Here is a 27344-nt window from a genome sequence, read left to right on the forward strand (position 1 = left end):
CTGACCCTCCCCCGTTCATGCTCTGTCTCTCTCTGTCTCAAAAATAAATAAACGTTAAAAAAAAAAAAGAAGGAAAAGGAGCACTGGGGCACCTGGGTGGCTCAATCGGTTGAGTGTCCGACTTCAGCTCAGGTCATGATCTCCTGGTTCATGAGTTCAGGTCCCACATCGGGCTCGCTGCTGTCAGTGCAGAGCCCTCTTTGGATCCTCTGTCTCCTTCTCTCTCTGCCCCTCCCCCATTCATGCTCTCTGCCTCAAAAATAAACTTTTTTTTTTTTTTTCCAAAAAGAAAGGAGCATATAACTAATGAGTGAAACTTGTCTTACGTTAACTCTGCCTTTTGTTTTACTACTTCTCCAATGATTGCTGTCCTGCTGCAACTCATTGACCTCCCATTCTGCTAACCCTTGACATTCTGGCTTCAGTACTCCTCTCTTTGTATTTTGTTTGTTTGTTTTAATTTTAGAGTGGGAGAGAGGAACAGAGGTGGGGGGAGAGAGAGAATTTCAAACAAGCTCCATGCTCAGCACGGAGCCCAGTGCCAGGCTTGCTCCACCCCCCTGGGATCATGACCTGAGCCAAAATCCAGAGCTGGACACTAACCTAATACATATCTTCTAATCCCAAATCTACTGGTCTTTTCTTAGCCACCGACTTTCCTAATTTCTCTATCAGTACAACTCATTTCTCTATCATTACAACTCCCTGAAACTTTTCTTAGATAGGTTCTCTGATAACTAATAGTTTGCTTCTTATCCTGCATGTGATCAGTTCTTCTCTTCCTCCTTTCGTGATTCCTTTTCGTCTACCCTGAAGGGTCAAGATTCTGCAAAGTTCAGTACTTGACACTGTTCTACTCTTTTTCTTTCTTTACAGCTTTATTGAAGTATAATTGAAGTACCATAATCTGTGCATACTTAAGGTATACAGTTTGATGACTTATGACGTGTACACCTGTGAAACAACACAGTGATCACCCACAGAAGTTTCCTGGTGTCCCTTTGTAATTCTTTCCTCCATCCCACTCTTCCTCCCCACCTCCTGTCTCCAGTCTAGTCTGCTTTCTGTCTATAAATTGAATGCCATTTTTGAGTCTTATGTAAATGGAATCCTTCTGTATGCACTCCTTTTTTTGCCTGGCTTCTTTCATTGAGCATAATTCTTGGGAGAGTTTTCCATATTTGTTGCATGTATCAGTAGTTGGTCCCTTTTTATTGTTAGTAGTACTACCTGGTGTGAATATAACCTCAATTTGTTTATTTGCTCACCTGTGGACAGGTTATATAGGTTTTTCCCAGTTTGGGTCTGTTACAAATAAAGCGGCTGTGAGCATTCATTGTAAGTCTTTTTGAGGAAATATGCTTTTGTTTTTCTTGGGAAGATAACCTGGTAGTGGAATGGGTGCATCATATGGGAGATCTATGTTTAATAGTTTAAGAAACTGCCAGACTGTTTTCCAAAGTGGTTGTACCATTTTACATTCCTGCCAGCAGTGTTGCTGGTTGCTCACATTGTGACCAACACTTGGTATGGTTTGTTTTCTTTAGTCATTGATAGGTGCTTGATAGTATCTCATTGTGGTTTTCATGTGTATTTCCCCAGAGCCCGGTGATACTGAACATGTGCCTTTTTTGTATGTTCGAATCTTTTGTCTGATTTTTAAAATTGAGTTGTTTGCTGCCTTATTACCGAGTTGTAAAAGTCTTCATGTAATCTGAATATAAGTCCTTTGTCCGATTCGTGTTTTGCAAATACTTTCTCCTAGTCTGTGGTTTTACTTAATTTTTTTAACAGTGTTGTTTGAAGAGTTTTATCAATTATCAATTTATCAGTTTCTTTTTATAATTCCTGCTTTTTGTGTCATGTATTAAAGAATCTTTGCCAAACCCAAGATCACTAAGATTCACTATGATTTTTCCTATATGATCTACTAGAAGCTGTATAGTTTTAGCTTTTTACACTTTAATCTGTGATCCATTTTTGTTAAATCCTATATGGTGTGAGTTCATTCCCCACCCCACCCCCCCCTTTGGCTATCCATTTGATCCAGCACATTTTTTTAAAAATTTTTTTAGTGTTTTTTCATTTTCTGAGAGAGAGCGAGCGAGCAGGGGAGGGGCAGAGAGAGGGGGGGAGACACAGAATCCGAAGCAGTCTCCACGGCCTGGAGCCTGATGTGGGGCTTGAACTCAGAAACCATGAGATCATGACCTGAGCTGTAGTCAAACGTTAACTGACTGAGCCACCCAGGCGCCCCTGATCCAGCACATTTTTAAAAAAAGATTATCTTTTCTAGAGCACCTGGGTGACTCAGTTTGTTAAGCATCTGACTCTTGGTTTTGGCTCAGGTCATGATCTTGAAGTTCGTGAACTCCGCTGACAGTGCAGAGCCTGCTTGGGATATTCTCTGTCTCCCTCTCTCTCTCTCTGCCCCTCTCCTGTTTGTGCTCTTGCTCTCGTGCTGTCTCTAAATAAATTTTAAAAAAAATAAAAGATTATTTTTTTCATTAAATTAGCATGCTATCTTTGTTGAAATCAACTAGCCATATACATGTGGGTCTATTTTAGGAATCTTCTGTTCCAGTGATCTGTTATTGTCTTGATTGCTGTACCTTTGTAATAAGTTTTAAAATCAAATAGTGTAAATCCTTCAACTTTGCTCTTTTTCAAAATAGTCTCAGCTACTATAAGTCCTTCGCATTTCCAAATAAGTTTTAGAATTAGTTTGTCAATTTTTTTTTTCAACGTTTTTTTGTTTTTTTTTTTAATTTATTTTTGGGACAGAGAGAGACAGAGCATGAACGGGGGAGGGGCAGAGAGAGAGGGAGACACAGAATCGGAAACAGGCTCCAGGCTCCGAGCCATCAGCCCAGAGCCTGACGCGGGGCTCGAACTCACGGACCGCGAGATCGTGACCTGGCTGAAGTCGGACGCTTAACCGACTGCGCCACCCAGGCGCCCCTAGTTTGTCAATTTTTATAAAGAACTTGTTCAGGTTTTGATTGAGATTGCCTTAAATAATGGATCAATTTAGGAGACATCATCTTAACAATACTGAGTCTTCTAACCCCTGAACATAGTATAGCTCTCCATGTATTTAGGTCTTTAATTTCTTCTAGCAGTGCTCTCTAGATTTCAGTGTGAATCTTGCATATCTTTTGTCAGATTTATCCCTAAGTATTTCATATTTTTATTGCTGTTGTACATGATATTTTTAAAAATGTCTATTTGATTAATTGCTAGCATGTAGAAATAGTTGCCTTTTTATATTGATATTGTATCTTGCAACCTTGTTAAACCTTATTCTAATTGCTTTTTGGCAATTCCTTAGAATATTCTAAATAGAAATCATGTCACCTGCAAATCAAGACATTCCTGATATATTTGCATCTTTTTTCCTTCACTGGTTGAACTTAGGGGCTTGTCAGTTTTACTAATCTTTCAAAGAATGAGCTTCTGGTGTGAATTCTCTCCATTGTTTGTTTCCAATTTCACTGATATCTGCTTCTTATTTCTTAGCTTTTGCTTGCTTTGGGTTCATTTTGCTCTTGTAAGTGGTTGAAAAAATCAAAAGAATAATATGTCCTCTGAAAAAGTTAGTATTCAGAGTACATAGAGTATTACTGGAATATAGCCACACTCAGTCATTTACATGTTGTCTATCTTGCTTTTACACTATACCAGCAGAGTTGAACAGTTGTCATTTAAACCATGGCTTATAAAACCTAAAATGGTTACTGTCTGGCCCTTTACAGAAAGAGTGTCAACTTGTGGCCTATTACATTTACCTGGAGGTTTACATTGCTTTTTCTTCCTGGTGCTCCAAGTTTCCTTTCGTTTGTGTGAAAGGTTTTAACTGCAATTTCTTTAATAAAACAGGGCTGTTCGGGTTATCTCAGTCTTCTGGGCAAACATTTGTAGTTTATGTTTTTCAAGGAATTTGGCCATTTCACCTGAGTTACCAAGTTTATTGCCATGAAGTTGTTGAGAATATCCTTTTCATGACTCTAGGTTCTATATTGATGTCCCCTTTCTTATTCGTGATAGCTGTGATGTGCGTTGTCTTTTTTCTTATCACTGAAGCAAGAGATTCATCAGTCTTATTATTAAAAAAAAAATTTTTTTTTTAATGTTTATTTATCTTTGAGAGACAGAGCACGAGCAGGGGAGGGGCAGAGCGAGAGGGAGACACAGAATCTGAAGCAGGCTCCAGGCTCTGAGCCGTCAGCCCAGAGCTCGATGCGGGGCTTGAACTCACGAACCGTGAGATCATGACCTGAGCCAAAGCCGGATACTTAACCAACTGAGCCAACCAGGCACCCCAAAATTTTATTGATCTCAAAAAAACAGCTTTTAGTTTCACTGAATTTCTCTGTTTTTTGTTTTTAGTTTCATTTATTTCTGCTCTTTTTTGTCTCCTTTTTACTGCTTTGGGTTTAATCTGCGGTGTTTTTTGGCTAGAAGGTTAGGTCACTGGGGCACCTGGGTGCCTTAGTTGGTTGAGCATCCGACTCTGGATTTTGGTTAGGGATCCCAGGATTGAGCCCCTCATCGGGCTCCACGGTGAGTGTAGAGCCTGCTTAAGATTCTCTTCCCTCTTGCTCTCTGTCTCCTTCTGCCTCTCTCCCCCGCTCACAGTCTTTTTCCTCTCTCTCTTAAAAAAAAAAGAAACAGCTTAGGTCAGTAATTTGAAACGTTTTTAATAAGAGCTTTAAACTAAATTTCCATCTAAATATTGCTTTAGCTATATCCCATACATTTTGTTTTTAATTTTCTTCAGTTACAAATACTTTTCAATTTCCCTTGTGATTTGTTCTTTAACCTATGAGTTATTATTATTTTCTTTAACCTATGGGTTATTTAGAAGTATGTTGTTCAGGGGTGCCTGGGTGGCTCAGTCGGTTAAGCATCCGACTTCGGCTCAGGTCACAATCTCACGGTCCGTGAGTTCGAGCCCCGCGTCAGGCTCTGGGCTGATGGCTCAGAGCCTGGAGCCTGCTTCTGATTCTGTGTCTCCCTCTCTCTCTGCCCCTCCCCCGTTCATGCTCTATCTCTCTCTGTCTCAAAAATAAATAAACGTTAAAAAAAAAAATATGTTCAGCTTTCAAATATTTGGAGGTTTTCCAGATATTTTTCTGTTGTTGATTTCTAATTTGTGGTTATAATACTATCTATGACATGAAATTTTAAATATTAATTAAAGCAATCTCTACCCCCAATGTGGGGCTCAATTCACAACCCCAAGATCAAGAATTGTATACTTTTTCTCCCAAAAAATAAACATTAAAAAAAAAAAAAAAAAAGGCGGGGGTGTGCTTGGGTGGCTCAGTTGGTGAATGTCTGACTCAGCTTAGGTAATGATCTCATGGCTCATGAGTTCAAATCCCACATAGGGTGAGTACAAGACCCACTTTGGGTGAGCCTCACTTCTCTCTCTCCCTCTGCCCCTCCTGGGATATTCCCTCCCTCCCTCCCTCCCTCTCTCTCTAACTCTCTCTCCCTCTCTCTCTCTCTCTGCCCTTCACTCACTTGCATCCTCTCTGTCAAAAAAAAAAAAAAAGCATGCTCTTCCAACTGAGGTAGCCAGGTACCCCTATGACATGAGTTTTTAAAAGTTTATTGAGACTTAGGCTTGTTTTATTCTCAGAATATGGTTCAGTTTGATAAATGTTCTGTGTGCTATTGAAAAGAAAACATTGGGGCGCCTGGGTGGCTCAGTCAGTTAAGCGTCCGACTTCGGCTCAGGTCATGATCTCGCAGTCCGTGGGTTCGAGCCCTGCGTTGGGCTCTGTGCTGACAGCTCAGAGCCTGGAGCCTGTTTCGGATTCTGTGTTCCCCTCTTTCTCTGACCCTCCCCTGTTCATGCTCTCTCTCTCTCTGTCTCAAAAATAAATAAATGTTAAAAAAAAAAAAAGAAAAGAAAACGTATTCTGTTGTTAGGTGGAGTTTTCCATAACTCAGTTAAGTCAGATGATTCAAGTCTTTTGTATTCTTACATATTTTCTTCTAATTATTCTGTTAACTATTAAGATGAGTGTTGAATCTTTGACTTTGTAATTATAAATGTGTCAGTTTCTTTTAGTTCTATCAGTTCTTGCTATATGTATTTTAAAACTTTATTATTAGGGGCATACTCGTTTAGGATTGTTATGTCCTCTTAGCTAACTGACCCATTAATCATTATGAAATGACCTTTTTTGTTCCTGGGAATATTTGCTTTGAAGTCTACTTTGAATTTATTTTTTAACGTTTGTTTATTTTTGGAAAACAGAGTGTGAGCTGGGGAGGGGCAGAGAGAGAGGGAGGCACAGAGCCCGACGAGGGGCTCAAACTCACGAAACGTGAGATCATGATCTGAGCTGACGTTGGATGCTTAACTGACTGAGCTACCCAGGTGCCCCCTGAAGTCGACTTTGGTGTTAATACAACTTCTCTGGTTTTCTTTTGATCTGTGGCAACATTGTATATTTTTTTCATCTTTTTAGTTTTAACTTACTTATGTCTTTATAGTTGGCAAGGGTTTCTTGTAGACCACATACAAAGGTGTTTTACTTTTTCAATCCTATTTGATAATCATGAACTTTAAATCAGGGCATTCCATTTACATGTAATGTAATTATCATCTGGCTGGTTTCTGTTTTATCCATCTGTTCTTCTTTTTTTTCTGCTGTTCTGCCTTCTTTTGGATTTTTTTTTTCATGTTTGTTTATTTATTTTGAGAGAGAGAGGGTATGCGAGAAGCAAGAGAGAGAGAATCCCAAGCAGTCTCTGTGCTGTCAGCGTGGAGCCCAATGCAGGCCTCAATCTCATGAACTGTGAGATCATGACCTGAGCTGAAATCAAGAGTCAGATGCTTAACTGAGCCACCCAAGTGCCCTTAGATTGCTTTTTTAAAATTTTGTTAAATTCCATTTTGTCTTGCTCAATTTGATTAGCTCTACCTCTTTTTTAAATTTTTTTTGGGGGGGGGGTTGCTTTAGGGTTTATGATACTTTAACTTACTATAGTTTACCTTCAAGTATTCTACCTCAACAAATAACTTCCATTTCTAACTTCTGCCCTTGTGACTTTTGTGCTATTCTCATACATTTTACTTCTCTGTTTATTGAATTATATCTACATTGTTATGTTTGCTTTAAACAGTCAATTGTGTCTTTCAAGAATTTTTTATTGTATGTTTTAAAAATATTTACTTTTGAGAGAGTGTGCATGTGCACAAGTAGGGGAGGGACAGAGGGAGAGGAAGACAGAAACCCATGAGAGCTCTGTGCTGATGCAAGGCTTGAACCCACCAACCATGAGATCATGACCCGAGCCCAAATCAAGGGCTGGATGCTTAACTGACTGAGCCACCCAAGTGCCCCAAGAATTTTTTAAAATAAGAAATGTCTTTTACACATGTGTTTACCATTTCTGGTGCTTTTTCCCTTTGTGTCTAGATTTCTATCCAGTATTATTTTCTGTCCAACTGCCTTTAACTTTCATATACTGCTTAGAGTTCAAGGAGCAAATATAGACTCCACTGTTCAGACACTAAGCTTTGTACTCCTACAGGGTGGGGACTTTAGTCTTTGACTGTTGGTAGCCACCTTGAACAGTCAGTCTTCTGTCCAGTGCACCTGCTCAGTGTCTTAACACTCCTATCACTCTGGATTGCTGGATTTAGTCTTATTCTTTGTGTTCAGTTTTTGTGTGCTCTTAGAATCAACTTCATTCTATGTAAACCTGTGTCTGCCTCAAAAGACTGGAAATAGAAAAAAAATATTTGCCAAATTCTTCAGAAAAAAATTTTTTTCTATACTACTGATCTGCTGTTGTTGAATTCTTTTCGTGTGTCATAAAAAGTCTTTAATTTAGTGTTAGTTTTTTGAAATATATTTTTACTGGGTATAGAATTCCAAATTGACAGGGTTTTGTTTTTTTCTTTTAGTACTTTAAAGATGTTACTTTACTGTTCTTTTGGCTTTCATCATTTCTAATTAGTTAGCTTTCATTCATATCTTTGTTCCTTTCTATATAATATATATATTTTTCTTTATCAGCGGTTTTAAGCAATTTATGTGCTTTAGTGTAGTTTTCTCCATGTTTCTGGTTGGAGTTTGTCAAGCTTCTTGAATCTGTAGGTTTGTGGTTTTCATCAAGTTTGGAACATTTTGAGATACTCTCTCTCTTTTTTTAAATGTTTGTTTATTTTGAGAGAGAGAGAGAACATAAGTGGGGGACAGGTAGAGAGAGATGAAGAGAGAGAATCCCAAGCGAGCTCCTTGCTGTCAGCACAGAGCCCGAGGTGGAGCTTGATGTCACGAATTGTGAGATCATGACCAGAGCTGAAATCAGGAGTTGGATGCTCAACCTACTGAGCCACCCAGGCACCCCAAGATACGATTTCTTCAAAAACTTTTCTGTCATCTCCCTCCTACCAGCACACACTCCTCCCACCCCTATACTGCGTTACATATGTAATAGGCTGCTTTACATTGCCTATATAGCTTACAGATTCTTTTTTAGTCTTTTTTACTGTTTTTAGACAGTTGATATTGCTATAACTTAAAGTTCCCAGATCTTGTGCAGCAATCTAATTTTTCATCTTTAGACATCTGATTTGTATCTTTTTTCATACTTTTGCTCTCCTTAACATGCTTCCCTTACCTTTTTTGAACATATAAATTATATTTATTTTAGTTTTTTTAATATCCTTATTTACTAATCCTATCATATATAGCATTTCTGTTTTGTTTTTATTGATTTATTTCTTCCTCATCGTGGGTCATAATTTTCCCACCTCTTGCATGCTTTGTAATTTTTTTAAAATATTTTTTTTAACATTCATTTTTGAGAGAGACAGAATGTGAGTAGGGGAGGGGCAGAGGGAGAGAGAGACACAGAATCCAAAGCAGGCTCCAGGCTCTGAACTGTCAGCACAGAGCCCAACGTGGGGCTAGAACTCGCAAACTGTGAGATCACCACCTGAATTGAAGTTGGCTGCTTAACTGACTGAGCCACCCAGGAGACCCTGCATGCTTTGTAATTTTTGATTGGATAGTAGACCCTATGAATTTTTACATTGTTAATTTCATGGATTTTTTTTTTTCTTTCAAATAATTTTGAGCTTTAAATTTTTGGAAAACATTTAATCATTTGGATGATTATGTTGTGTTAAGCAAGACCAGGTAGCCTTTAATCTCAGGCTAGTTAGGTTTCACAAATGCCTAAGTATAGAACCTTGTATATTATGAGGTGTCTCCACTGTGGTTGTTGTGAATGTGAACTATTATTTGTCTTTTGTGACCTCTGAGAATAGATCTGCCTGCTTCTTGCTGCTGGGTCTTCCCTTGGCTTCTAGTAGCTTCCTCACAATCATGCACCTACCAGAACACAACTGACATACACAGGGGGCTTCTCGCACATCTCCAGGGCCCTCTTCCCGTGTAGCTCTTTCCTTTCTAGAACTCTGCCCTGTGAGTTCTTGCTGCCTTGGCTTTTTGAATTCCCACCTCCATCTCTTTAAATTGAGAAGACCACTGGGCTCGGAGTTTCCCCTCTCTGTGCTGCTGCCTAGGAACTCTCTAGGCGGGAAGGTGGAGCAGTTCTAAGGCATACCCCATTTATTTCCCTTCTCTGGGGGACCATGGGCCTGCACTGCTTGTCTAGTGTCTGAAAATTATTAATATAATTTGGCCCTTTTTGTTACTGTTGTTTAAAGTGGGAGGATAAATCTAGTCACTGTTTCTCCACGATGGTAGGAAGCAGAAGTCTGCTCCTCTTTTTACACATTCTTTTCCTTGTACATGTCATACCTCTTTGCATGACTTCATTTATTTTTGTGGGCTTCGGTGGACATGGCTCCTAAATCTTTATGTCAAGACTGTCTTCATTCCTTGGTTCAGTGCCCCCATTCCTGCTGGATATTTCCATTTAGGTTTTTCTTTTTCCTTTTATTTCAAATGCAATACAGTTTCCTTCCAACAAAGTCCCCTTTCAGTTGTTCATATTTCTATTATTTGAAGCTTGACTCTCCAAATTCCAGAAGTTGGAATTCCTTTTCATTAGCTCAAACTTAGTACCTAAGTTCTCTCATTTTTTCTGTTACTTTTGTCTTCATTTTTGTGCCCTTCCTTCCCACCTGTTGCCTAGTTTGCAGCCTTACATCCTTGCATTTAGGCTTTTGCCATAGGTTCTGATTTCCCTGCTCTCTCCTCTCTGCAGCAAGTCAGCCTGCATATGCCACCACATGGTGTTACTAAAATACCACTCTATCACTCAGAAATCACCAGTACCTTCCTTATAAATTATCAGCTCTTTATCCTGGCCCTTCAAGTCCTTGACAATTTGATCCATCCTGCCTTTTCAGCATTAACTTCACTTATTTATTTTTATGAATTCTTCACCCCCGCTTCACAGGATTTTCCAACCCGTTTTCTGAATATGCCCTATACTTCTTTTTCCTCATACTTTTCCCTTTACATCTAGTAGCCCTTTCTGGTTCTTGGTGCATCTAAATGTCAGCCTTCTTTCAGAACCCAGCTTAAATACTTCTCTTCACTCTTCTAAAGCACACCAACTCATAATAATCTCTTCTTCCTTTGAACTCCTCTTTAGCCTCTCTAATATTTGCTAGGCAATAAAATATGTTTGCGATTATTAGATATTTGATGTTGACCCATTATTTATCTCTTTCATGCTTTCAAAATATGTTTTTCTATGACTCCTAATTAAAATTCTTGAAGAGAGATCATGTTTGTGTGGTTTTGTATATTCCTTATAGGACGATACTATACTTGCACTAATAAGTGTTCGTAGCTGGGTTCCTGGGTGGCTCACTCGGTTAAGCGTCTGACTTTTGATTTCATCTCAGGTCATGATCTCACAGTTTGTGAGTTCAAGCCCTGCATCGGGCTCTGTGCTGACAGTGAGAAGACTGCTTGGGATTCTCTCTCCCCCCACTCCTCTCTGCCCCTCTACCACTCATGCTTGTTCTCTCCCTCTCTCTCTTGCTCAAAACTAAACTTAAGGGGCGCCTGGGTGGCTCAGTCGGTTGAGTGTCCGGCTGCGGCTCAGGTCATGATCTCATGGTTCATGAGTTCGAGCCCCATGTCGGGCTCCGTGCTGACCGCTCAGAGCCTGGAGCCTGCTTCGGATTCTGTGTCTCCCTCTCTCTCTGACCCTCCCCTGTTCATGCTCTGTTTGTCTCTGTCTCAAAAATAAATAAACATAAAAAAAATAAATAAAATAAAAGTTCACAGATACTGACTTCAGCTTAGAAATATGAAGATACTGTATGCTACTTGTCTTGACAGTGTAACAGATTTCTTCCCTTCTTTTAGATAAATTTTTATAATCTTAATATTATCACAGAAGAAAGTTTCAGAAGTATATCCTAGTTACACTGACCATAGAAAAAGTATATAGGATCAGTAGAAATTGCTATTGCAGTATACTTGACAAAAGACACAAAAAGCCTTTTATCATTTGTTTTCCCATATTTAATTTTCATTTATTTGAAATATCTTTAGTTTTTGAGACAACTCACTATAGATTCTGTTTTTCAGATTTGCTTTCAAATATCATCATGTACGCACCCTTAGTTCTTCAAAGTTGTTCTGCTAAAGTCACAGAAACTTTTGACTATTTATCCTTTCTGCCGCTTCAAACTGTACAAGGGCTGCTGAAGGCAGTGCAGGTAAGTCTTCAGACTCCTAAGGAATTTGGCAAAACTGAGGTTGAACTGCCTAATGGAAGTCTGATGTGATTCTTCATAAATATCAATGTCTGAGAAATCCTGTATTCCTTGATTTTGAAGCATAAAACTGTATTAAAAGTGCATGAGCACCGAGCGAGACTCTGTTTCTAAGCGTACCCCCTTCTTCCTGGCACACTTGTGTCTCCCGTGACTCGTTGTCAAGTTAGTGAGATAATTGTAAAGCTCTTAGAAATTTGATGACGATAGGTTTAAAGGCATTTCACAATTAGTTTAAATTTAGTATTTCAAAGTATGCTGTTGTCCATATTACTAAGTATAATAAGCATTGAAACATGTATGTAAAAACAGAACCAAATTTCCTTACATGAGCCAAATAGTGACAGTTTTGGGTAGAAATGAGCAAAGGCTAATAAACTTGGGGGTTTTTCTACCTGCTTCTTCTTTGTCTTTCAGCCCCTTCTCAAGGTCAGCATGTCAGTGAGGGACTCCCTGATACTTGTCCTTCGGAAAGCCATGTTTGCCAGGTATTGAAAATCCGTGAGACCCTGGGAAGTAGTGCCTTCTAAGGTTACTCACCATCTTCTCTGCCGTCTCCTTGTACAGCCTGTTCACGGTGGTCCTGCGGATGTCTAACCCAAGAGAACAGCTTTCATCAGGCACAGCCTTGTGCTACGTGCAGGGTTCTTTATCTCATCCAGTCTTCCGAGTAACCTGTAAAGTTAGAATTATTACAGTCTCCTCCATACAGATCAGGAAACTCAGGCCTAGAGAAGATAAGTGACTTTCCACAAGTCAAACAGAGGTTCGTGGAGCTAGAATATGAGCTTCTGATCTCAGGTACTCTGCTGTACACCCCTAGAATAATCTTCAGGACAAGGTTGCAGTGCCAGCTGGCAAGAGTTCTAGAAAGGAAAACATCTTCATTAGGAAAATATTCAAGAAACTCACTCTAGTGAATATTGAGTTACGGTCTAGTGATTGTAGACTAAATTGTTAAGCGGTCTCAGGTATTTTTTGGCTTAGTCAATGCCTCCTGATCTCTTTTCCTTTATTTCTTAGTGTATAAGCTAAAGATGATAATACTACCTCCCAAAAAGTATTAGGGGAGCTAAAGATGATATTACTACCTCCCAAAAAGTATTATGGGACCAGTAATAGGTGGAAAACATTTGGTACTTTAAATATATGATGCTCAATTTTTTTTTTTTTTTTTTAACGGTTACTTATTTTTGAGAGACTGCACAAGTGGGGGAGGGGCAGAGAGAGAGAGGGAGACACAGAATCCAAAGCAGACTCCAGGCTCCGGGCTCTGAGCTGTCAACACAGAATCCTAACGCGGGGCTCGAACTCATGAACTGTGAGATCATGACCTGAGCCCAAGTCGGACACTTAACCAACTGAGTCACCCAGGCACCCCTAAGATGCTCAGTTGATGTCACATTGACTCTATTATAATGTGTTTGTGGATATACAGAGGAACAACCAGCAAGTATATGCTATTATCCCTCTTCTAGAGTTGACAGTTTTTTGTTATTCCTTACCCAGAGGTATGTCTGCTAGGCCAAGGTTTGTATGTCATAACATCTCCCCCATGAATTGATCATTGAGCCTCAGTGAGATGAATGTATCATTTTTCTGGATGGAGGGTTTATAAGGCGCCAAGCACTATACTCCTCTACGAAGAAGGGAAGTGGTCCTTCAGACAATCTGCCGTTTCTATCCTACTTAGTACTTGATATTTGAGTTATTGGCCCTTGTATAGCTTCTCAGTACTCTTGTTCCCCACATAGAAGAAAGTATAGATCGTGTCATGAGGTTAACTAGATAGTGAGAAATCAGCTGAGGTCCTCTACTGCTAACTGCTGTGAACAGCTGATGTTTTATTTTGAGTATATAAATTTATTTTGTTTTGCTCTGTGCTTCATTACTTATTCATATTCCTTTTCTGTACAGAGGTAACTGGCTTTTTCTGACCCAGAAGCCTATTCCTGTGAAGCTAATATTGTTGGTTAACTGTTTCTCTGTCTGTTCCTGAGCTAGCCAGCTTGATGCCCGAAAAGCTGCGGTTGCTGGGTTTTTGCTGCTTCTGAAGAACTTTAAGGTTTTGGGCAGCTTGTCCTCCTCCCAGTGCAGTCAGTCCATCGGTGCCAGCCAGGTAAGGACTGTTAACGCTGGGTTGTCGTGTGCATTCGTGCAGAAGTTGGTGATGTGTACGCTGTTCTTTCTCTCTCCTGCTCTGGTTGTACAAATGACCCTGAAACAGAGTCTGATGATGATGGCAGTGATAACAGCTAACACTTACTTAAAATGATGGGTTTGCTGTGTGCTAGACAGTGCTCTCCACCATGGTAGCTACTAGCCTCAGTGTGGTTGTTGAACTGCATGCTCGGTTGAAGTGTGTCTGGCCAAATTGAGTCACGCTGTATGTGTAAAATGCATGCTGCATTTTGAAGATTTAGTGTGAGGTAAGGGAAAATAGCTTGTTACTTTTAATTTCGATTACATGTTGAAATAGTTTTGATATATTTGGTTAAATGTTAAAGTTAATTTCACCAGCATCTTTTTACTTTTTGAATTTGACTACTAGAAAATTTTGAATTAGCAATGTGACTTGCATTTGTGGTTTGTCCTGCTAGGTGGTGTGCTAAGTGTTTTATATTTATTATGTCATTTCATCTTCCTGGTAATCCTCTGAGTCTAGATGTTATTATTATCCCCATTTTTAATAGTTAATTTACTTTGCACAGCCTGGTAATCTGAGAAAATAAGACTTTTTACAGTATTTTGGTAATTCAGACTTTGGAGCAATAAAAAAAATTTTTTTTTTTTATTTAAATTATGTACTGTGTGATTTGTAAATAGCAAATTAATGAAACAATCTTATTAGGAATCCTTTGTTGCTCTAGTGTGATTCCGAAAAACTTTTGTTCATAACATATGGCAAAGATTAAATATTAGGAACACTGGGTGTCATTAGTGTATTGTTAAAATCATCCACATCTTAATAAGAAGACTAAGGCTGAGGAAGGTTAAATGACTGGCCCAAGGTGATGTAAGCAGTGAAGGGTAGAGCTAGGATTTGATCTGTCAGTATTAACTACCTCACTGAGATGCCTGTAGTAAGGGTTAGGAGTCTTGGTCTATAGTTACTGGATTTATTATTTAAAACAAGGGCTGTAATTCTTTGTCTTGTCCATTTCTAAACTAAACATTACCTACCTATAAAACTCTGAGGATTTTGTGGAAGCAAAAAGAGCTAGATTGTGCTAGCTCCTGAAAATATTTCAGGAAGCATTTAGACCTTTTAAGTATAATCAAGTATATTAAGACTACTGGATTCTAGTGGTGAAATCATCTGTGTGCCATCCTAAGCACCTGACATTGCCAAGAAAGACCTTAAGGGATAGAGAAGAGTTAGTTTTGTTGAAATGCTTGAAAATTCTTACTCCAAACCAGAATAAGAGTGACACTTAGCACATCCTACTGATGATTTTTGCATATGGGGAAAGCTAAATTTAAGTTTCTTTGACCAAGAACACAGGCTCGTTTTACCTTCTTTGTGAAAATTAATTTGGTAAAATATACAAGAACTGGCCTCTCTTCCTTTCAGGTCCATGTGGATGTTCACAGCCGTTACAATTCTGTTGCCAATGAAACTTTTTGCCTTGAGATCATGGATAGTTTGAGGAGATGCTTAGGCCAGCAGGCTGACGTTCGACTCATACTTTATGAGGTAAATCACAGTGGAAGAAATATAGCAACCCCCAACTAATAGTCCTTTTTATTTTACTAAGTTTTTTCTGATTGTAAAAGTACAGTTCACTCTTCCTTGATGCAGTTAGGATTGGTAGTTTTGTGATGGCTAGCCAAAAGGTTGTTTAAGGTGAGGAATCATAAAGAATATTTGAAGTGCACCTGGGTGGCTCATTTGGTTGGGCATCCAACTCTTGATTTTGGCTCAGGTCATGATCTCACCATTCTTGAGGTTGAGCCCCACGTCGGGCTCTGTGCTGACAGTGCACAGCCTGCTTGGAATTCTTTGTCCGCCCCTCCCTTGCTCACGTACACATGTGCACACATACACTCTCAAATCAACATTTAAAAAAAAAAAAAAAAAAGAAAAAAAAAAGTCCGCACCTGATAAAAGGAATCTGAAACTTGCGTCTGAAATAAATGGTGAAAGACTAAATGTTTTTCCCTATAATCAAGAACAAAGATACTTGTTCAGCATTATAGTGAGGGTTCTATCCAATACGACGAGAAAAAGAAATAAAGGCATACAGATTTGAAAGGATGAAATGTGGCTGTCTTGATTTGCACTGTATGTAGACAGCAAAGAATCTACAAAAAAGTGAGTTTAGTAAGGTGGGATACAAAAACCAGTTTTATACTAGCAGTGAACAATTGGAAATCAAAAAAAATTTATGGTAGATAAAAATAAAACACTTAAGGATAGGTTTAACAAAGAATGTACAAGATATGTGCACTGAACACCTCAAAATATTGTTGGGAAATTAAAGAAGAAAAGGTAAATGAAGGATGTGCCATGTTTATAGATTGAAATGCTCGGCACAGTATTTTTAGTAATTTTAGTCTCAAAAAAGTCTGTAGATTCAGTGCAGTCCCAACTGAAATGCCAGGATTTTTTGGACAGAAATGAAGTTGATTCTAAAATGTAAAGGACCTAGTGGTGCCTGGGTGTCTGTCAGTTGGGTGTCTAACTCTTGGTTTTGGCTCAGGTCATGATCTCACAATTCAGGAATTCAAGCCCTGCATCGGGCTTGGAGCGTCCTTGGGATTCTTCTCTCCCTCCCCCCTCCCCCCTCCCCCCCTTTCTCCCTCCTCCTCCCTCCCCTCTCAAAAACAAAGAAACATTAAAAAAAATAAAATGTAAAGGACCTAGAAGGATCAAGACAATTGAAAAAGTATGAAGTTGCTCAGTGGATTTTTGACCAATATCCCAAGGTAATTTAGTAGAAAAAGGATGATCTTGTCAACAAGCTGTACTGGAACAATTGTTTATTGTATTGGAAGGGGGGGTCCCCAAAACCACCATGTTTAAAGATTTCTCTGGGAGGACTTTTAAACTCCGCATATATTAATTCTCATGGCTAACTATATTCTAGTTAAGGGATACAAAGCAAAATCAGCAGAAACAAGGGATACGTAGGGTAGAGTCAGGAAGAAACCAGGTGCAAGCGTCTAAGAATCCTCTCCAGCTGGGATTGCACAGTATGCACTTAATTCCTTCAGCAAATGAGTTGTGTCAACACATCAGTAGATAACAATTCCTCAGTAAAGGAAGCTTATTAGAGATGTGGTACCTAAGGTTTTTACGGGGTGCTGGTTTACATAGGCACTTGTGCTTATTAGCACATATCCAAATTCCAAACTTCCAGAAGAAAATAAAAATATTCAGCATAAACCACATTGTACAGTTTATACACAGTAAATTTCTATCATTTAGGGAAAACTTTTTATCGGTGTAGGGGACTGTTTACCAGCCAGATTCCCAGCCACCCATCAAGGGGCAATCTTGCAAGCAGGCTTTACTAAGGATGACAGTCTCAGATCTACTGTGTTAACTCTTCTCTGCAGTCCTCCACATGCAAAAAAGAATCTGCACTGAATGTAGCTCCAAATTTTAAAACTTAACTTGATACAGATCATGGACTGATCTATTAGGATATTGGTGTTCATTTGTTCATTAAAGACGTCACATCATCGATTTGTAAAAACTCTTTATGTGTTGGTATCAACACTGGTCATACTTGTTGCAGGGTGTAGGGCAGATGACCGTTTCCTTGATGATGCTGATGATGATACTTTATGTATATATGTATGTATGTATTTATTTATTTTACATCCAAATTAGCATGTAGTGCAACAATGATTTCGGGAGTAGATTCCTCAGTGCCCCTGACCCATTTAGCCCATTCCCCCTCCCAAACCCCCTCCAGTAACCCTCTGTTTGTTCTCCATATTTATGAGTCTCTTATGTTTTGTCCTCCTCCCTGTTTTTATATTAATTTTGTTTCCCTTCCCTTATGTTCATCTGTTTTGTCTCTTCAAGTCCTCACATGAGTGAAGTCGTATGATTTTTGTCTTTCTCTGACTAATTTCACTTAGCATAATACCCTCCAGTTCCATCCACATAGTTGCAAATGGCAAGATTTCATTCTTTTTGATTCCGAGTAATACTCTATTGTATATATCTACCACATCTTCTTTATCCATTCATCCATCGATGGACATTTGGGTTCTTTCCATACTTTGGCTTTTGTTGATAGTGCTGCCATAAACATGGGGGTGCATGTGTCCCTTTGAAACTGCACACTTGTATCCCTTGGATAAATACCTAGTAGTGAAATTGCTAGGTCGTAGGGTAGTTCCATTTTTAGATTTTTGAGGAACCTCCATACTGTTTTCCAGAGTGGCTGCACCAGCTTGTATCTTGCATTCCCACCAACAATGCAAAAGAGATCCTCTTTCTCCACATCCTCGCCAACATCTGTTGTTGCCTGAGTTGTTAATGTGAGCCATTCTGACAGGTGTGAGGTGCTATCTCACTGTGGTTTTGATTTGTATTTCCCTGATGATGAGTGATGTGGAGCATTTTTTCATGTGTCAGTTGGCCATCTGGATGTCATCTCTGGAGAAGTGTCTGTTTATGTCTTTTGCCCATTTCTTCACTGGATTATTTAAAAATTTAATATTTGTTAACGCTAATTTTCCTTTGTGTCTTCTCTTAAAAAAGAAAAATGTTGGGGCACCTGGGTGGCTCAGTCGGTTAAGCGTCCGACTTCAGCTCAGGTCATGATCTCGCAGTTCGTGAGTTCAAGCCCTGCGTCGGGCTTTGTGCAGACAGCTCAGAGCCTGGAGCCTGTTTTGGATTCTGTGTCTCCCTCTCTCTCTCTGACCCTTCCCTGTTCATGCTCTGTCTCTCTCTGTCTCAAAAGTAAATAAACGTTAAAAAAAAAATTTTTTTTTTTAAATAAAAAAATGTTTAGGGGGTCAACTCTCATTTACTTTTTCTCACAAATGAACCATACAGTCTTTTTCCCAGTTCCAAAAAGAAAGTTCTCCCCAGGATTTAATTTTTTTTTTTAAGTTATTTATTTATTTTGGGAGATAGCACACATGAAGGGAGGGGCAGAGATAGAATCCCAGGCAGGCTCCACAGTGTCAGGGCAGAGCCCCATGCAGGGCCTAATCCCATGAACTGTGAGATTATGACCTGGCTGAAATCAAGAGTCAGATGCTTAACTGAGCCACCTAGGCCCCCCACCCCGCCCAAGATTTTAACTTAAGTAGTTTTTAACTATGACTGGGAAATACTGGATGGGAAGAAATATCACACAGTCATTTACTTTAGAGTGCTCAGGGCCAGGAGACATTTTTGAAGCGCTGGAAAGTAAGTGGAAATAATGTCCTAAAAGGGAAGGCTGTTAATGTAGGATGAGAGAAAAGAATGAAGACCTGGAACATTCTTGACTGTAAAGGAGCAAAGTACTCCAAATCCAGAAATGACCTGTTGTTTAAAAATTATGATGATTGTGGTCAGTTTATTAATCTGGTTCTCAGTGATCAAAGATCTCTTTTTAGGGATGCCTGGGTGGCTCAGTCAGTTAAGCATCATGACTTCAGCTCAGGTCATGATCTCGCAGTTGATGAGTTCGAGCCCCACGTCTGGCTCTGGGCTCTGTGCTGACAGCTTGGAGCCTGGAGCTGCTTTGGAATTCTGTGTCACCCTCTCTCTGCCCCTCCCCTACTCATGCTCTGCCTCTCTCTCTCAAAAATAAATAATAAAACATTAAAAATTAAAAAAAAAAAAAGATTTCTTTAGTTCTTTTTAGGCAGATAACCTAAACTCTCTGAGTCATTTCTCTCTCTATAATTTCAGTCATTTTCAAAGAATTAAGAAATAGTGTAAAGAAATAGTATTGTTTAAAAAAATTTTGTTTTAATGTTTACAGTTAGGATTGTCCAGAGGCGCCTGGGTGGCTCACTCGGTTAAGTGTCTGACTCTTGATTTCAGCTCAGGTCATGATCTCACATTGTGAGATGGAGCCCTTTGTCAGGCTCTGCACTGGGTACGAAGCCTCCTTGGTATTCTTTCTCTCTCCCTCTCCCCTGCTGGTCTGTGCTTGCGTGCACCCATGCTCGCTCATTTGCTCTCTCTCAAAAGAAGTAAATAAGTAAAAAAAAAAAAAGTAAAGTTAGAACTTAGCGTATCTGTTAAAGAGCTTACTCTCTATTTGATTCCTCTTAGGGGTTCTACGATGTCCTTAGAAGGAACTCTCAGCTGGCTAATTCAATCATGCAGACCCTACTTTCACAGGTAATACATTTTTTTTTTATTTTATATGTTTATGGATATAGAGAATAGATAATAATACATGGAGAGGTGATTGACATTTTCCGGACTTTCCAAACTATAGAATAATTCCCAAATAGTACACTGGTACATTATGAACATGCCTGGGGTATGTGATGCTGTCCTGATGTTTTAATTACCACTTACCTACCTGCCCTTTTGCATCATCTTAACAGTTATTCTCTCAGGTAACAGTCTGCACCCTAAGTCAGAAGGACTTTTTGAAGAACCATTTGTATAAGGGCTATTAGCAGCTGTATCTGTTTGTTTTACTTCTAAAAGAATAGAGAGATGTGAAACAAATATAGCAAAATATGGATGTATTACATCTAGGTTACCGATGCATGGGTTATATTCTGTACTTTTCAGTTTAAAAAAGGATTTTTAAACTACTTCAAAAAAAAGATTTCAAAAGATGATCACTACGAAGAGTTCAGCTGGAGAATATCTGGCATAAATAAGACCATTTACACTCAACATTTATTCATTAAGCATTCCTTGAATCTATTTTTTAAAATACCTTTATTGAGATGTAATTTACATACCATATAGTTGACCCATTTAAAGTGTACAGCTTGGGACACCTGGGTGGTTCAGTCAGTTGGGCATCCAGCTCTCGATCTCAGCTCTGATCTTGATCTCAGGGTTGAGTCCAGGCCCCCTGTTGCTCCACGCTGAGCATGGAGCCTACTTAAAAAAAATAAAAAATAAAAAAAATTAAGTGTACAACTCATTGGTTTTTAGTGTATTCATTGAGTTGTGCAGCCAGCATCACAATCGATTTTAGAACATTTATTTCATCACTTCAGAAAGCCTCACACCCTTTAGCTAACCCCCCCTAATTTTCTCATTCTTCTCCCACCCACCTAGCCCTAAGCAGCCACTGATCTACTACTTTCTCTCTAGATTTGTTGTGGACATTTCATATAAGTGGAATCGTACAATATGTGGTCTTTTGTGACCGATGGCTTTCACTGAATGTTTTCAGTTTATCCATGTTGTAGCATTTATAAGTACTTCATTCCCTTTTATAGCAAAGTAATATTTTATTATATGGTATTTGAATCTTTTTTATATATTGAGAGTTTCTTGGTTTGTAACTCTCTCGAAGCTTCCCAGGTATGATCTGAAACTGGCCCCCATACTCAGAGGGCAGGGAGAGACCAAAGAAAGAAGCAGCTCGGGTGCCTAGGGGGATTGAATGTCCCAATGACTCTTAATTTTGGCTCAGGTTGTGGTCTTGGGTTCGTGGGATCGAATCCCATGTTGAGCTCTTTGCTAATGACGCAGAGCCTGCTTGAATTCTCACTCTCCCTCTCTGTCTGCCCCTCTCCCATGTATGTGCATGCTCGCCCGCTCTCTCAAAAGAAATAAATAAACTTTAAAAGAAAAGAGAAAGAAAGGAAAGGAAGGAAGGAAGAAAGAGAGGGAGAAAGAGAGAAAGAAAAGAAGAAAGAAAAAAAAAAAGAAAAAGAACCACTCCAGGTTGGAGGTAGCAGTTTTTTCATGTCCACCACTCGGCTAAAAAGAAAGTTCTCTCTTTTTTTCCCCCTATCCCCCCTACTTTTGTATGTCATTACTTTTGTTATAATTCTGAAGAAGCTCCATTTAAAGTTAAGATCTCGGATGTGTAGAAATTATTGGAAGGTCCTTATACTATTTATCTAAAGATTTCCATTGGGCCTCAAGCCTGATCCTATGCAAAATTTATATCCTATTAACTATAGTGTATCTTTTCAAACTGTTATAATCAGCCCATCAACATTCATATACTTAACAAGCATAGAAAATTGATTGAAGGTATGGAACACTGCTTCCCAACTCCGGTTAGTATGTGTACCAGTAAAATTGTGCAGACTCTAAAAAGGAGAGAAATAATAGCTGACATTTCTTCGTCTCTGTTGTGTGCTAAGTAGTGTTTTTAGCACTTTACATGTATTGGCGTGTTTAATTCTTACACAGCCTCATATGTTTATAGTAATATTTCATCACAGATGAGGAATGAAGGTATGGATGCCTTTACCAAAAGTATTAACACATGAGTCTTAACTGGGACCTGGACTCAGCCATTCTGACTCTAGAGCTTATTTATATGTTCTTAACTATCAAACTATATTGGAAATGCTGATTGCTTTAGGTTGTAGGTTCGTAGGTTTAGGAATTGATGTGAGACAGCATGATGTTTTGTGAGAAAGTTAGTGGAAATGGAGTAGGAAAGATCTCAACATGATGCCTAAAGCAAGGGTAAAGGATGAGTTGAGGCAAAGCAACACATATTTTGCTGCATTGTTCTTTGGACACTTGGGAAATAGGTCTTAGATGGTGTTAAACATTAAAGGTGCCATTACTTGGACCAGTTAAAGAAGTGAAAAAGCATTCATGAGCCCTGGTGTGTTTTTTTCCTTACCACACGTAGTTAAAACAGTACTATGAGCCAAAACCTGATGTGCTGCCGCCTCTGAAATTGGAAGCTTGTATTTTAACCCAAGGAGATCGAATCTGTCTACAAGAACCACTGGTGAGACTTTTATTCTTCCTATAACCATTATTTTTATTGTTAAATAAAAGCATCAACCCTGTTGAAAGAATCCGTCTTCAGGAAGAGATACCTTTCCTGAAAGCACTCTTCTGGTACTCCCAATGAAATTTTACTCTTAAATCTTCCCTCCTTATCTTTTCTTACCCATCATAAACCTTGGATCTGTTGGTAAGATATCTCCATGTCCACATTTTACAAAATCAAGGTATCCATCACCTCCCCTAAGAAGCATTTCATCTCCCATTTGTGCCTCTTTGACTATATAATATACTAAATATACTGTGGAATGGGGAAAGGAGGTCACTCAGCAGATGAACCCAGGAGACCTGCTTCATTAGTCTGGAGGGAGCGTATGATTTAGGCAGAGCTAGAATTGGCACTCTTGAACCCTCAGGGGAACTAGGACAGGTTGTTTTCCTATTCTTACTATCCAGCCTCAGAAAGACAGGAAAAAGAGAAAATAAAAACTGAAGCTCCACCACGCCAAGCAACTTAGAGCCCATGATGGGGAAGGAGGTGGTCTTTCATTTGTCAGATCCTGCCTCCATAAATGGGCCTTTTGTGCCATGAGGTGGAGATGCTCGGTTGGTCTCCCAGCGATTCCTTTCCTGTCTTCAGAACAGCCTCTGGGACTCAGTAGCCAGAGAGGATTTAACTTCACAACCAGGCTTCATGGTGTTTCCACTAGATCAGAAATAGCACATTCTGATGTTGCATTCTGAGGTGCCCACTACTTGCAAAGCCAGTTTTGGGAAAAGGTCGGGAAAGAATGCAAGAATACCTTTGTTAGTTCAGTTAGCTTTTTCCAGTTTTAATTCAGGTTGACTTAAGTAAGTTATTCATAACTTACTTTAGTCTTATAGGCTAAAATAACTTACTTTAGCCTTATAGGTTAGAATTATATGTTATCAACAGCCTCCTTCAGTTAAACACTCAAGAATGTTTACTATTTTCTTTTACAGGATTATCTGTTATGTTGTGTCCAGCACTGTTTGGCCTGGTGTAAGAGCAAAGTGATGCCCCCACAGCAGGAAAAAGAGGAGGAGGAGGAGGAGGAGGGGGTCTATCAAGACCTGGAGGACCTATTGGAATCTATTACTAGCAGAATGATTAAGAGTGAGCTAGAGGACTTTGAACTGGTAATTGCTAAGTCTCAGCTCTATTGAACGATGGAGGCTATTTTAATAGCTTATTAATTTTTTTAAGTTTGAGACAGTGCATGCAAGCAGGGGAGAAGCAGAGAGAGGGAGAGAGAGAATCCCAAGCAGGCTCCACGCACAGCCTGACTCAGGGCTCAATCCCACAAACTATGAGATCATGACCTGAGCTGAAATCAAGAGTTGGACGGTTAACCAACTGAGCCACCCAGGCACCCCGCTTATTGACTTTTCTTTAAAATTTTATTTATTTATTTATTAAAAAATGTTTTCTAGCATTTATTTATTATTCAAAGCATGAGCATGGGAGGGGCAGAGGGAGGGGGAGACACAGAACCCGAAGCAGGCTCCAGGCTTTGAGCTGTCAGCACAGAGCCCAACACAGGGCTTGAACTCACAAATCGTGAGATCATGACCTGAGCCGAAGTTGGACGCTTTACCGACTGAGCCACCCAGGCACCCCTGTTTTTTAAGATTTTATTTTTAAGTAATCTCTACACCAAGCATAGGGCTCAAACTCCCAACCCTGAGATCAAGGGTTGCATGCTCCACTGACTGAGCCAGTCAGGTGCCCTGATAGCTTATTAATTTTTATCTTTTGTCTTTTAGGATAAATCAGCAGATTTTTCTCAGAGCACTGGTGTTGGCATCAAAAATAATATCTGTGCTTCTCTTGTGATGGGAGTTTGTGAGGTTCTAATAGAATATAACTTCTCCATAAGTAATTTTAGGTAAGGTACTGCCACATATAACTCTCCTTGCAATTTGATGAAGACTCCATTTTATGGTTTTGTTTTGTTTTGTTTTGTTTTTTAACTCCAGCAGCATGGTAGGTACTAACAGACCAAAGGCCATGACACGGTCTTTTGTGAACATCTAGCCTGAGACAGAGAACCAAAACATATGCCACAGGGGCTGGGGATTGTTGTCCCTCTAGCAGGCTTCCATTTAGCCCAAATTTCCAGACCCTGAACTCAAGTTCTAATTTCAGTAGAGCAATTTTGATGGTTTGGTAGTACTGGACTTTCATGCTCTGCATTGACTGGCATAAATAAGAGAGAAAAAAACACAGCTGGATTAGAGTGATCTGGGAGTTAATGCAAGTTCATTCATTTATAATGTGTCTTAAAATAGAACATCTAGAACACCTAAAGAAACATTGGGATTTCCTTATTGGGTGTGAAAGTAAACTACAATACTCTGATGCTTATCCTTAGTGGTCTCTTTTTCCTTTTATGCAGTAAGAATAAGTTTGAGGAGGTTCTGAGCTTATTTATGTGTTACAAGAAACTCTCTGACATCCTTAACGAAAAGGCTGGTAAAGGCAAAACTAAAGTGGCCAACAAAACGAATGATAGTTTTTTGTCCATGAAATTTGTGTCTGATCTTCTCACTGCTCTTTTCAGGTAAGGTGGTAATAGAGTGCTTAAAGATATCTGTGTAGTGAAGATAGTAACAGTTACCTAGATTCACTAGTATTATCTAGTTTGGATTCACAGTTCTTAATGTATATACAGTAGGAAGTAAGTCAGGAGCTTTTCGTAAGTTTCTTGAAATGAAAGCTGGATAATCTAGGTAGACACTTGAAAGAATACCTTGAATTATTTAAGGAAAACTCAGAAACAATGGACTACTTAACAAAAAGATAGGGATAAGTTGCAGTAAGGTATTGTAGGGAAATCTGCCGAAGTAGCTTGAATAGTATAACAGATAAAAAGGGAAAAAAGAAGAACCTGAATTGAAAAAACAAAGAACAACAACAAAGGAAACTAAGACTGACATTTTAATTTTATCAAAGTGAAGCGATTGGGGGAGGGAGGGGAGAAGATGAGGTAACACTGAGGATGAAGGTTGTAAAAGGTGCTGTGGCAGTGACTGTGGCCTGGGGTACCTGGGGTCTGTAAGTAAGAACTTGCTATGTCCTGCTTTTCTGAATAGTCCCTACAAAACCTAATTCCACATCCCAACAGCAGTAGGGAAATCTGTTTCTCTCTCTCTCTCTCTCTCTCTCTCTCTCTCTCTCTCTCTCTCCAGGGACAGTGCCCAAAGCCACGAAGAGAGCCTGTCGGTTCTAAGGTCCAACAATGAGTTTATGCGCTACGCAGTGAGTGTGGCTCTGCAGAAGGTACAGCAGCTAAAGGAAACAGGGCATGTGAGTGGCCCCGATGGCCAAAACCCAGAAAAGATCTTTCAGAACCTCTGTGATATAACTCGGTAAGTCACTCTCACCCTCAGAAACCTGTTCTATTTGCTGTGGAATCTCCAAGAGAGGAAACGGGGTGGGGATGAAGGCGGTTTGAAGTTGGGTGCAGCCTAAGAGTGAAAGTGCAGTCACTAAGTCTTTTTTCCTAGTCTTGCTTTAATGTGGAATGTTAGTTACATAGAAAATGTTCTTCTAATACTAGGAATAAAGAGGGATGTTGTAATGACTAAGTAGTTCATCAAGTAGGCATTACAGCTTTAATGTACATGTACCTAACAACAAAACACTAAAATTCTTTAAGCAAAAACCAATAGAACTGAAGGAGAAATAAGTAAATAATTCATCCCCTCTTAGAAATCATTAGAGAGTTGGTATTTAGAAAATCAGGAAGGACATAGAAGACTTAAGCCACATGATCATCCAGCTTGACTTAATGGGTATTTATATAATACTTAACAGTTTCATAATGTACATTCTTTTCATGTGCACATGGTATATTTATCAAATGGACCATATTTTGGGCCATAAAATAAACTGAACAAATTTTTAAAATAGAACTCTGTATGTTCTCTGAGCACAATAGAATTTAAACAAGGAAGTGGTAACAAATATTTTTAATTTTTTTAATATGTTTTTTAAATGGCTGGATTATCCTTGTATATTCAGAAATGAAATGCATTTCTGAATAATCCATACTCAAGGAGGAGGAAGTAAAAAATCAGAAAATGTCTTGAACAGAATGAAAATGAACACACTACATTTCATAATTTGTATGATCCAGCTAATGCGGTTTTAGGTAGAAATTTGTAACAGTCAGTGGTTACGTTAGGAAAAAAATAGCACATCTCTAAGCTCCCATGTTAAGAAAATAAAAAAAAAAAAAACAGATTAAAGTGGAAGTAGGAAGGAAGTAATAAAGACAAAGTAGAACCATTGAAAACAGGAACAAATCATAGAGAAGGGATGAAGCCTGAAGCTGAATCTTTGAGGTCAGTAAATGCAATAAATCTTAGCCAGACTGGTGAGGAAAACAGAGAAGACCCAAATTAGGAACAGGAGATGATCACTGCTGACTCTACAGACAGTAAACATTGATAATGGTAGAAGGCTAACAACTTTATGCCAGTAAACTGGATTACATAAATGAAATGGACAAATCTTTTGAAATCAGGAAGAAATAGATAACTTGAATAATCCTGTGACTATGAAAGAAATTGAGGGGGCACCTGGGTGGCTCAGTTGATAAAGGGTCTGACTCTTGATTTTGGCTCACGTCATGATCTCGTTCATGGTTGGGGAGTTCAAGCTGACAGCATGGAGCATGCTTGGAATATTCTCTTTCTCTCTCCCTCTCTGCCTCCCTTTCT

General features: G+C 39.2%; 1 protein-coding gene across 4 annotated transcripts in view; it reads left to right on the forward strand.

Moving 5' to 3' along the window:
- FANCI (FA complementation group I) overlaps positions 1-27344 on the forward strand; it is a 102734-nt gene that overhangs the window by 58998 nt on the left and 16392 nt on the right. For all 4 annotated transcript variants that reach the window (XM_049614260.1, XM_049614261.1, XM_049614263.1 and 1 more), the window contains exons 15-24: positions 11550-11680; positions 12155-12225; positions 13742-13856; positions 15312-15434; positions 19974-20042; positions 22495-22596; positions 23580-23756; positions 24384-24505; positions 25016-25180; positions 25809-25988. In XM_049614260.1, coding sequence (XP_049470217.1) covers positions 11550-11680; positions 12155-12225; positions 13742-13856; positions 15312-15434; positions 19974-20042; positions 22495-22596; positions 23580-23756; positions 24384-24505; positions 25016-25180; positions 25809-25988 — 1255 coding nt within the window. The remainder of the gene's footprint in view (positions 1-11549; positions 11681-12154; positions 12226-13741; positions 13857-15311; positions 15435-19973; positions 20043-22494; positions 22597-23579; positions 23757-24383; positions 24506-25015; positions 25181-25808; positions 25989-27344) is intronic.

This window comes from Panthera uncia (genome assembly GCF_023721935.1).
Source record: "Panthera uncia isolate 11264 chromosome B3 unlocalized genomic scaffold, Puncia_PCG_1.0 HiC_scaffold_2, whole genome shotgun sequence".
NCBI classification, from domain to species: domain Eukaryota; kingdom Metazoa; phylum Chordata; class Mammalia; order Carnivora; family Felidae; genus Panthera; species Panthera uncia.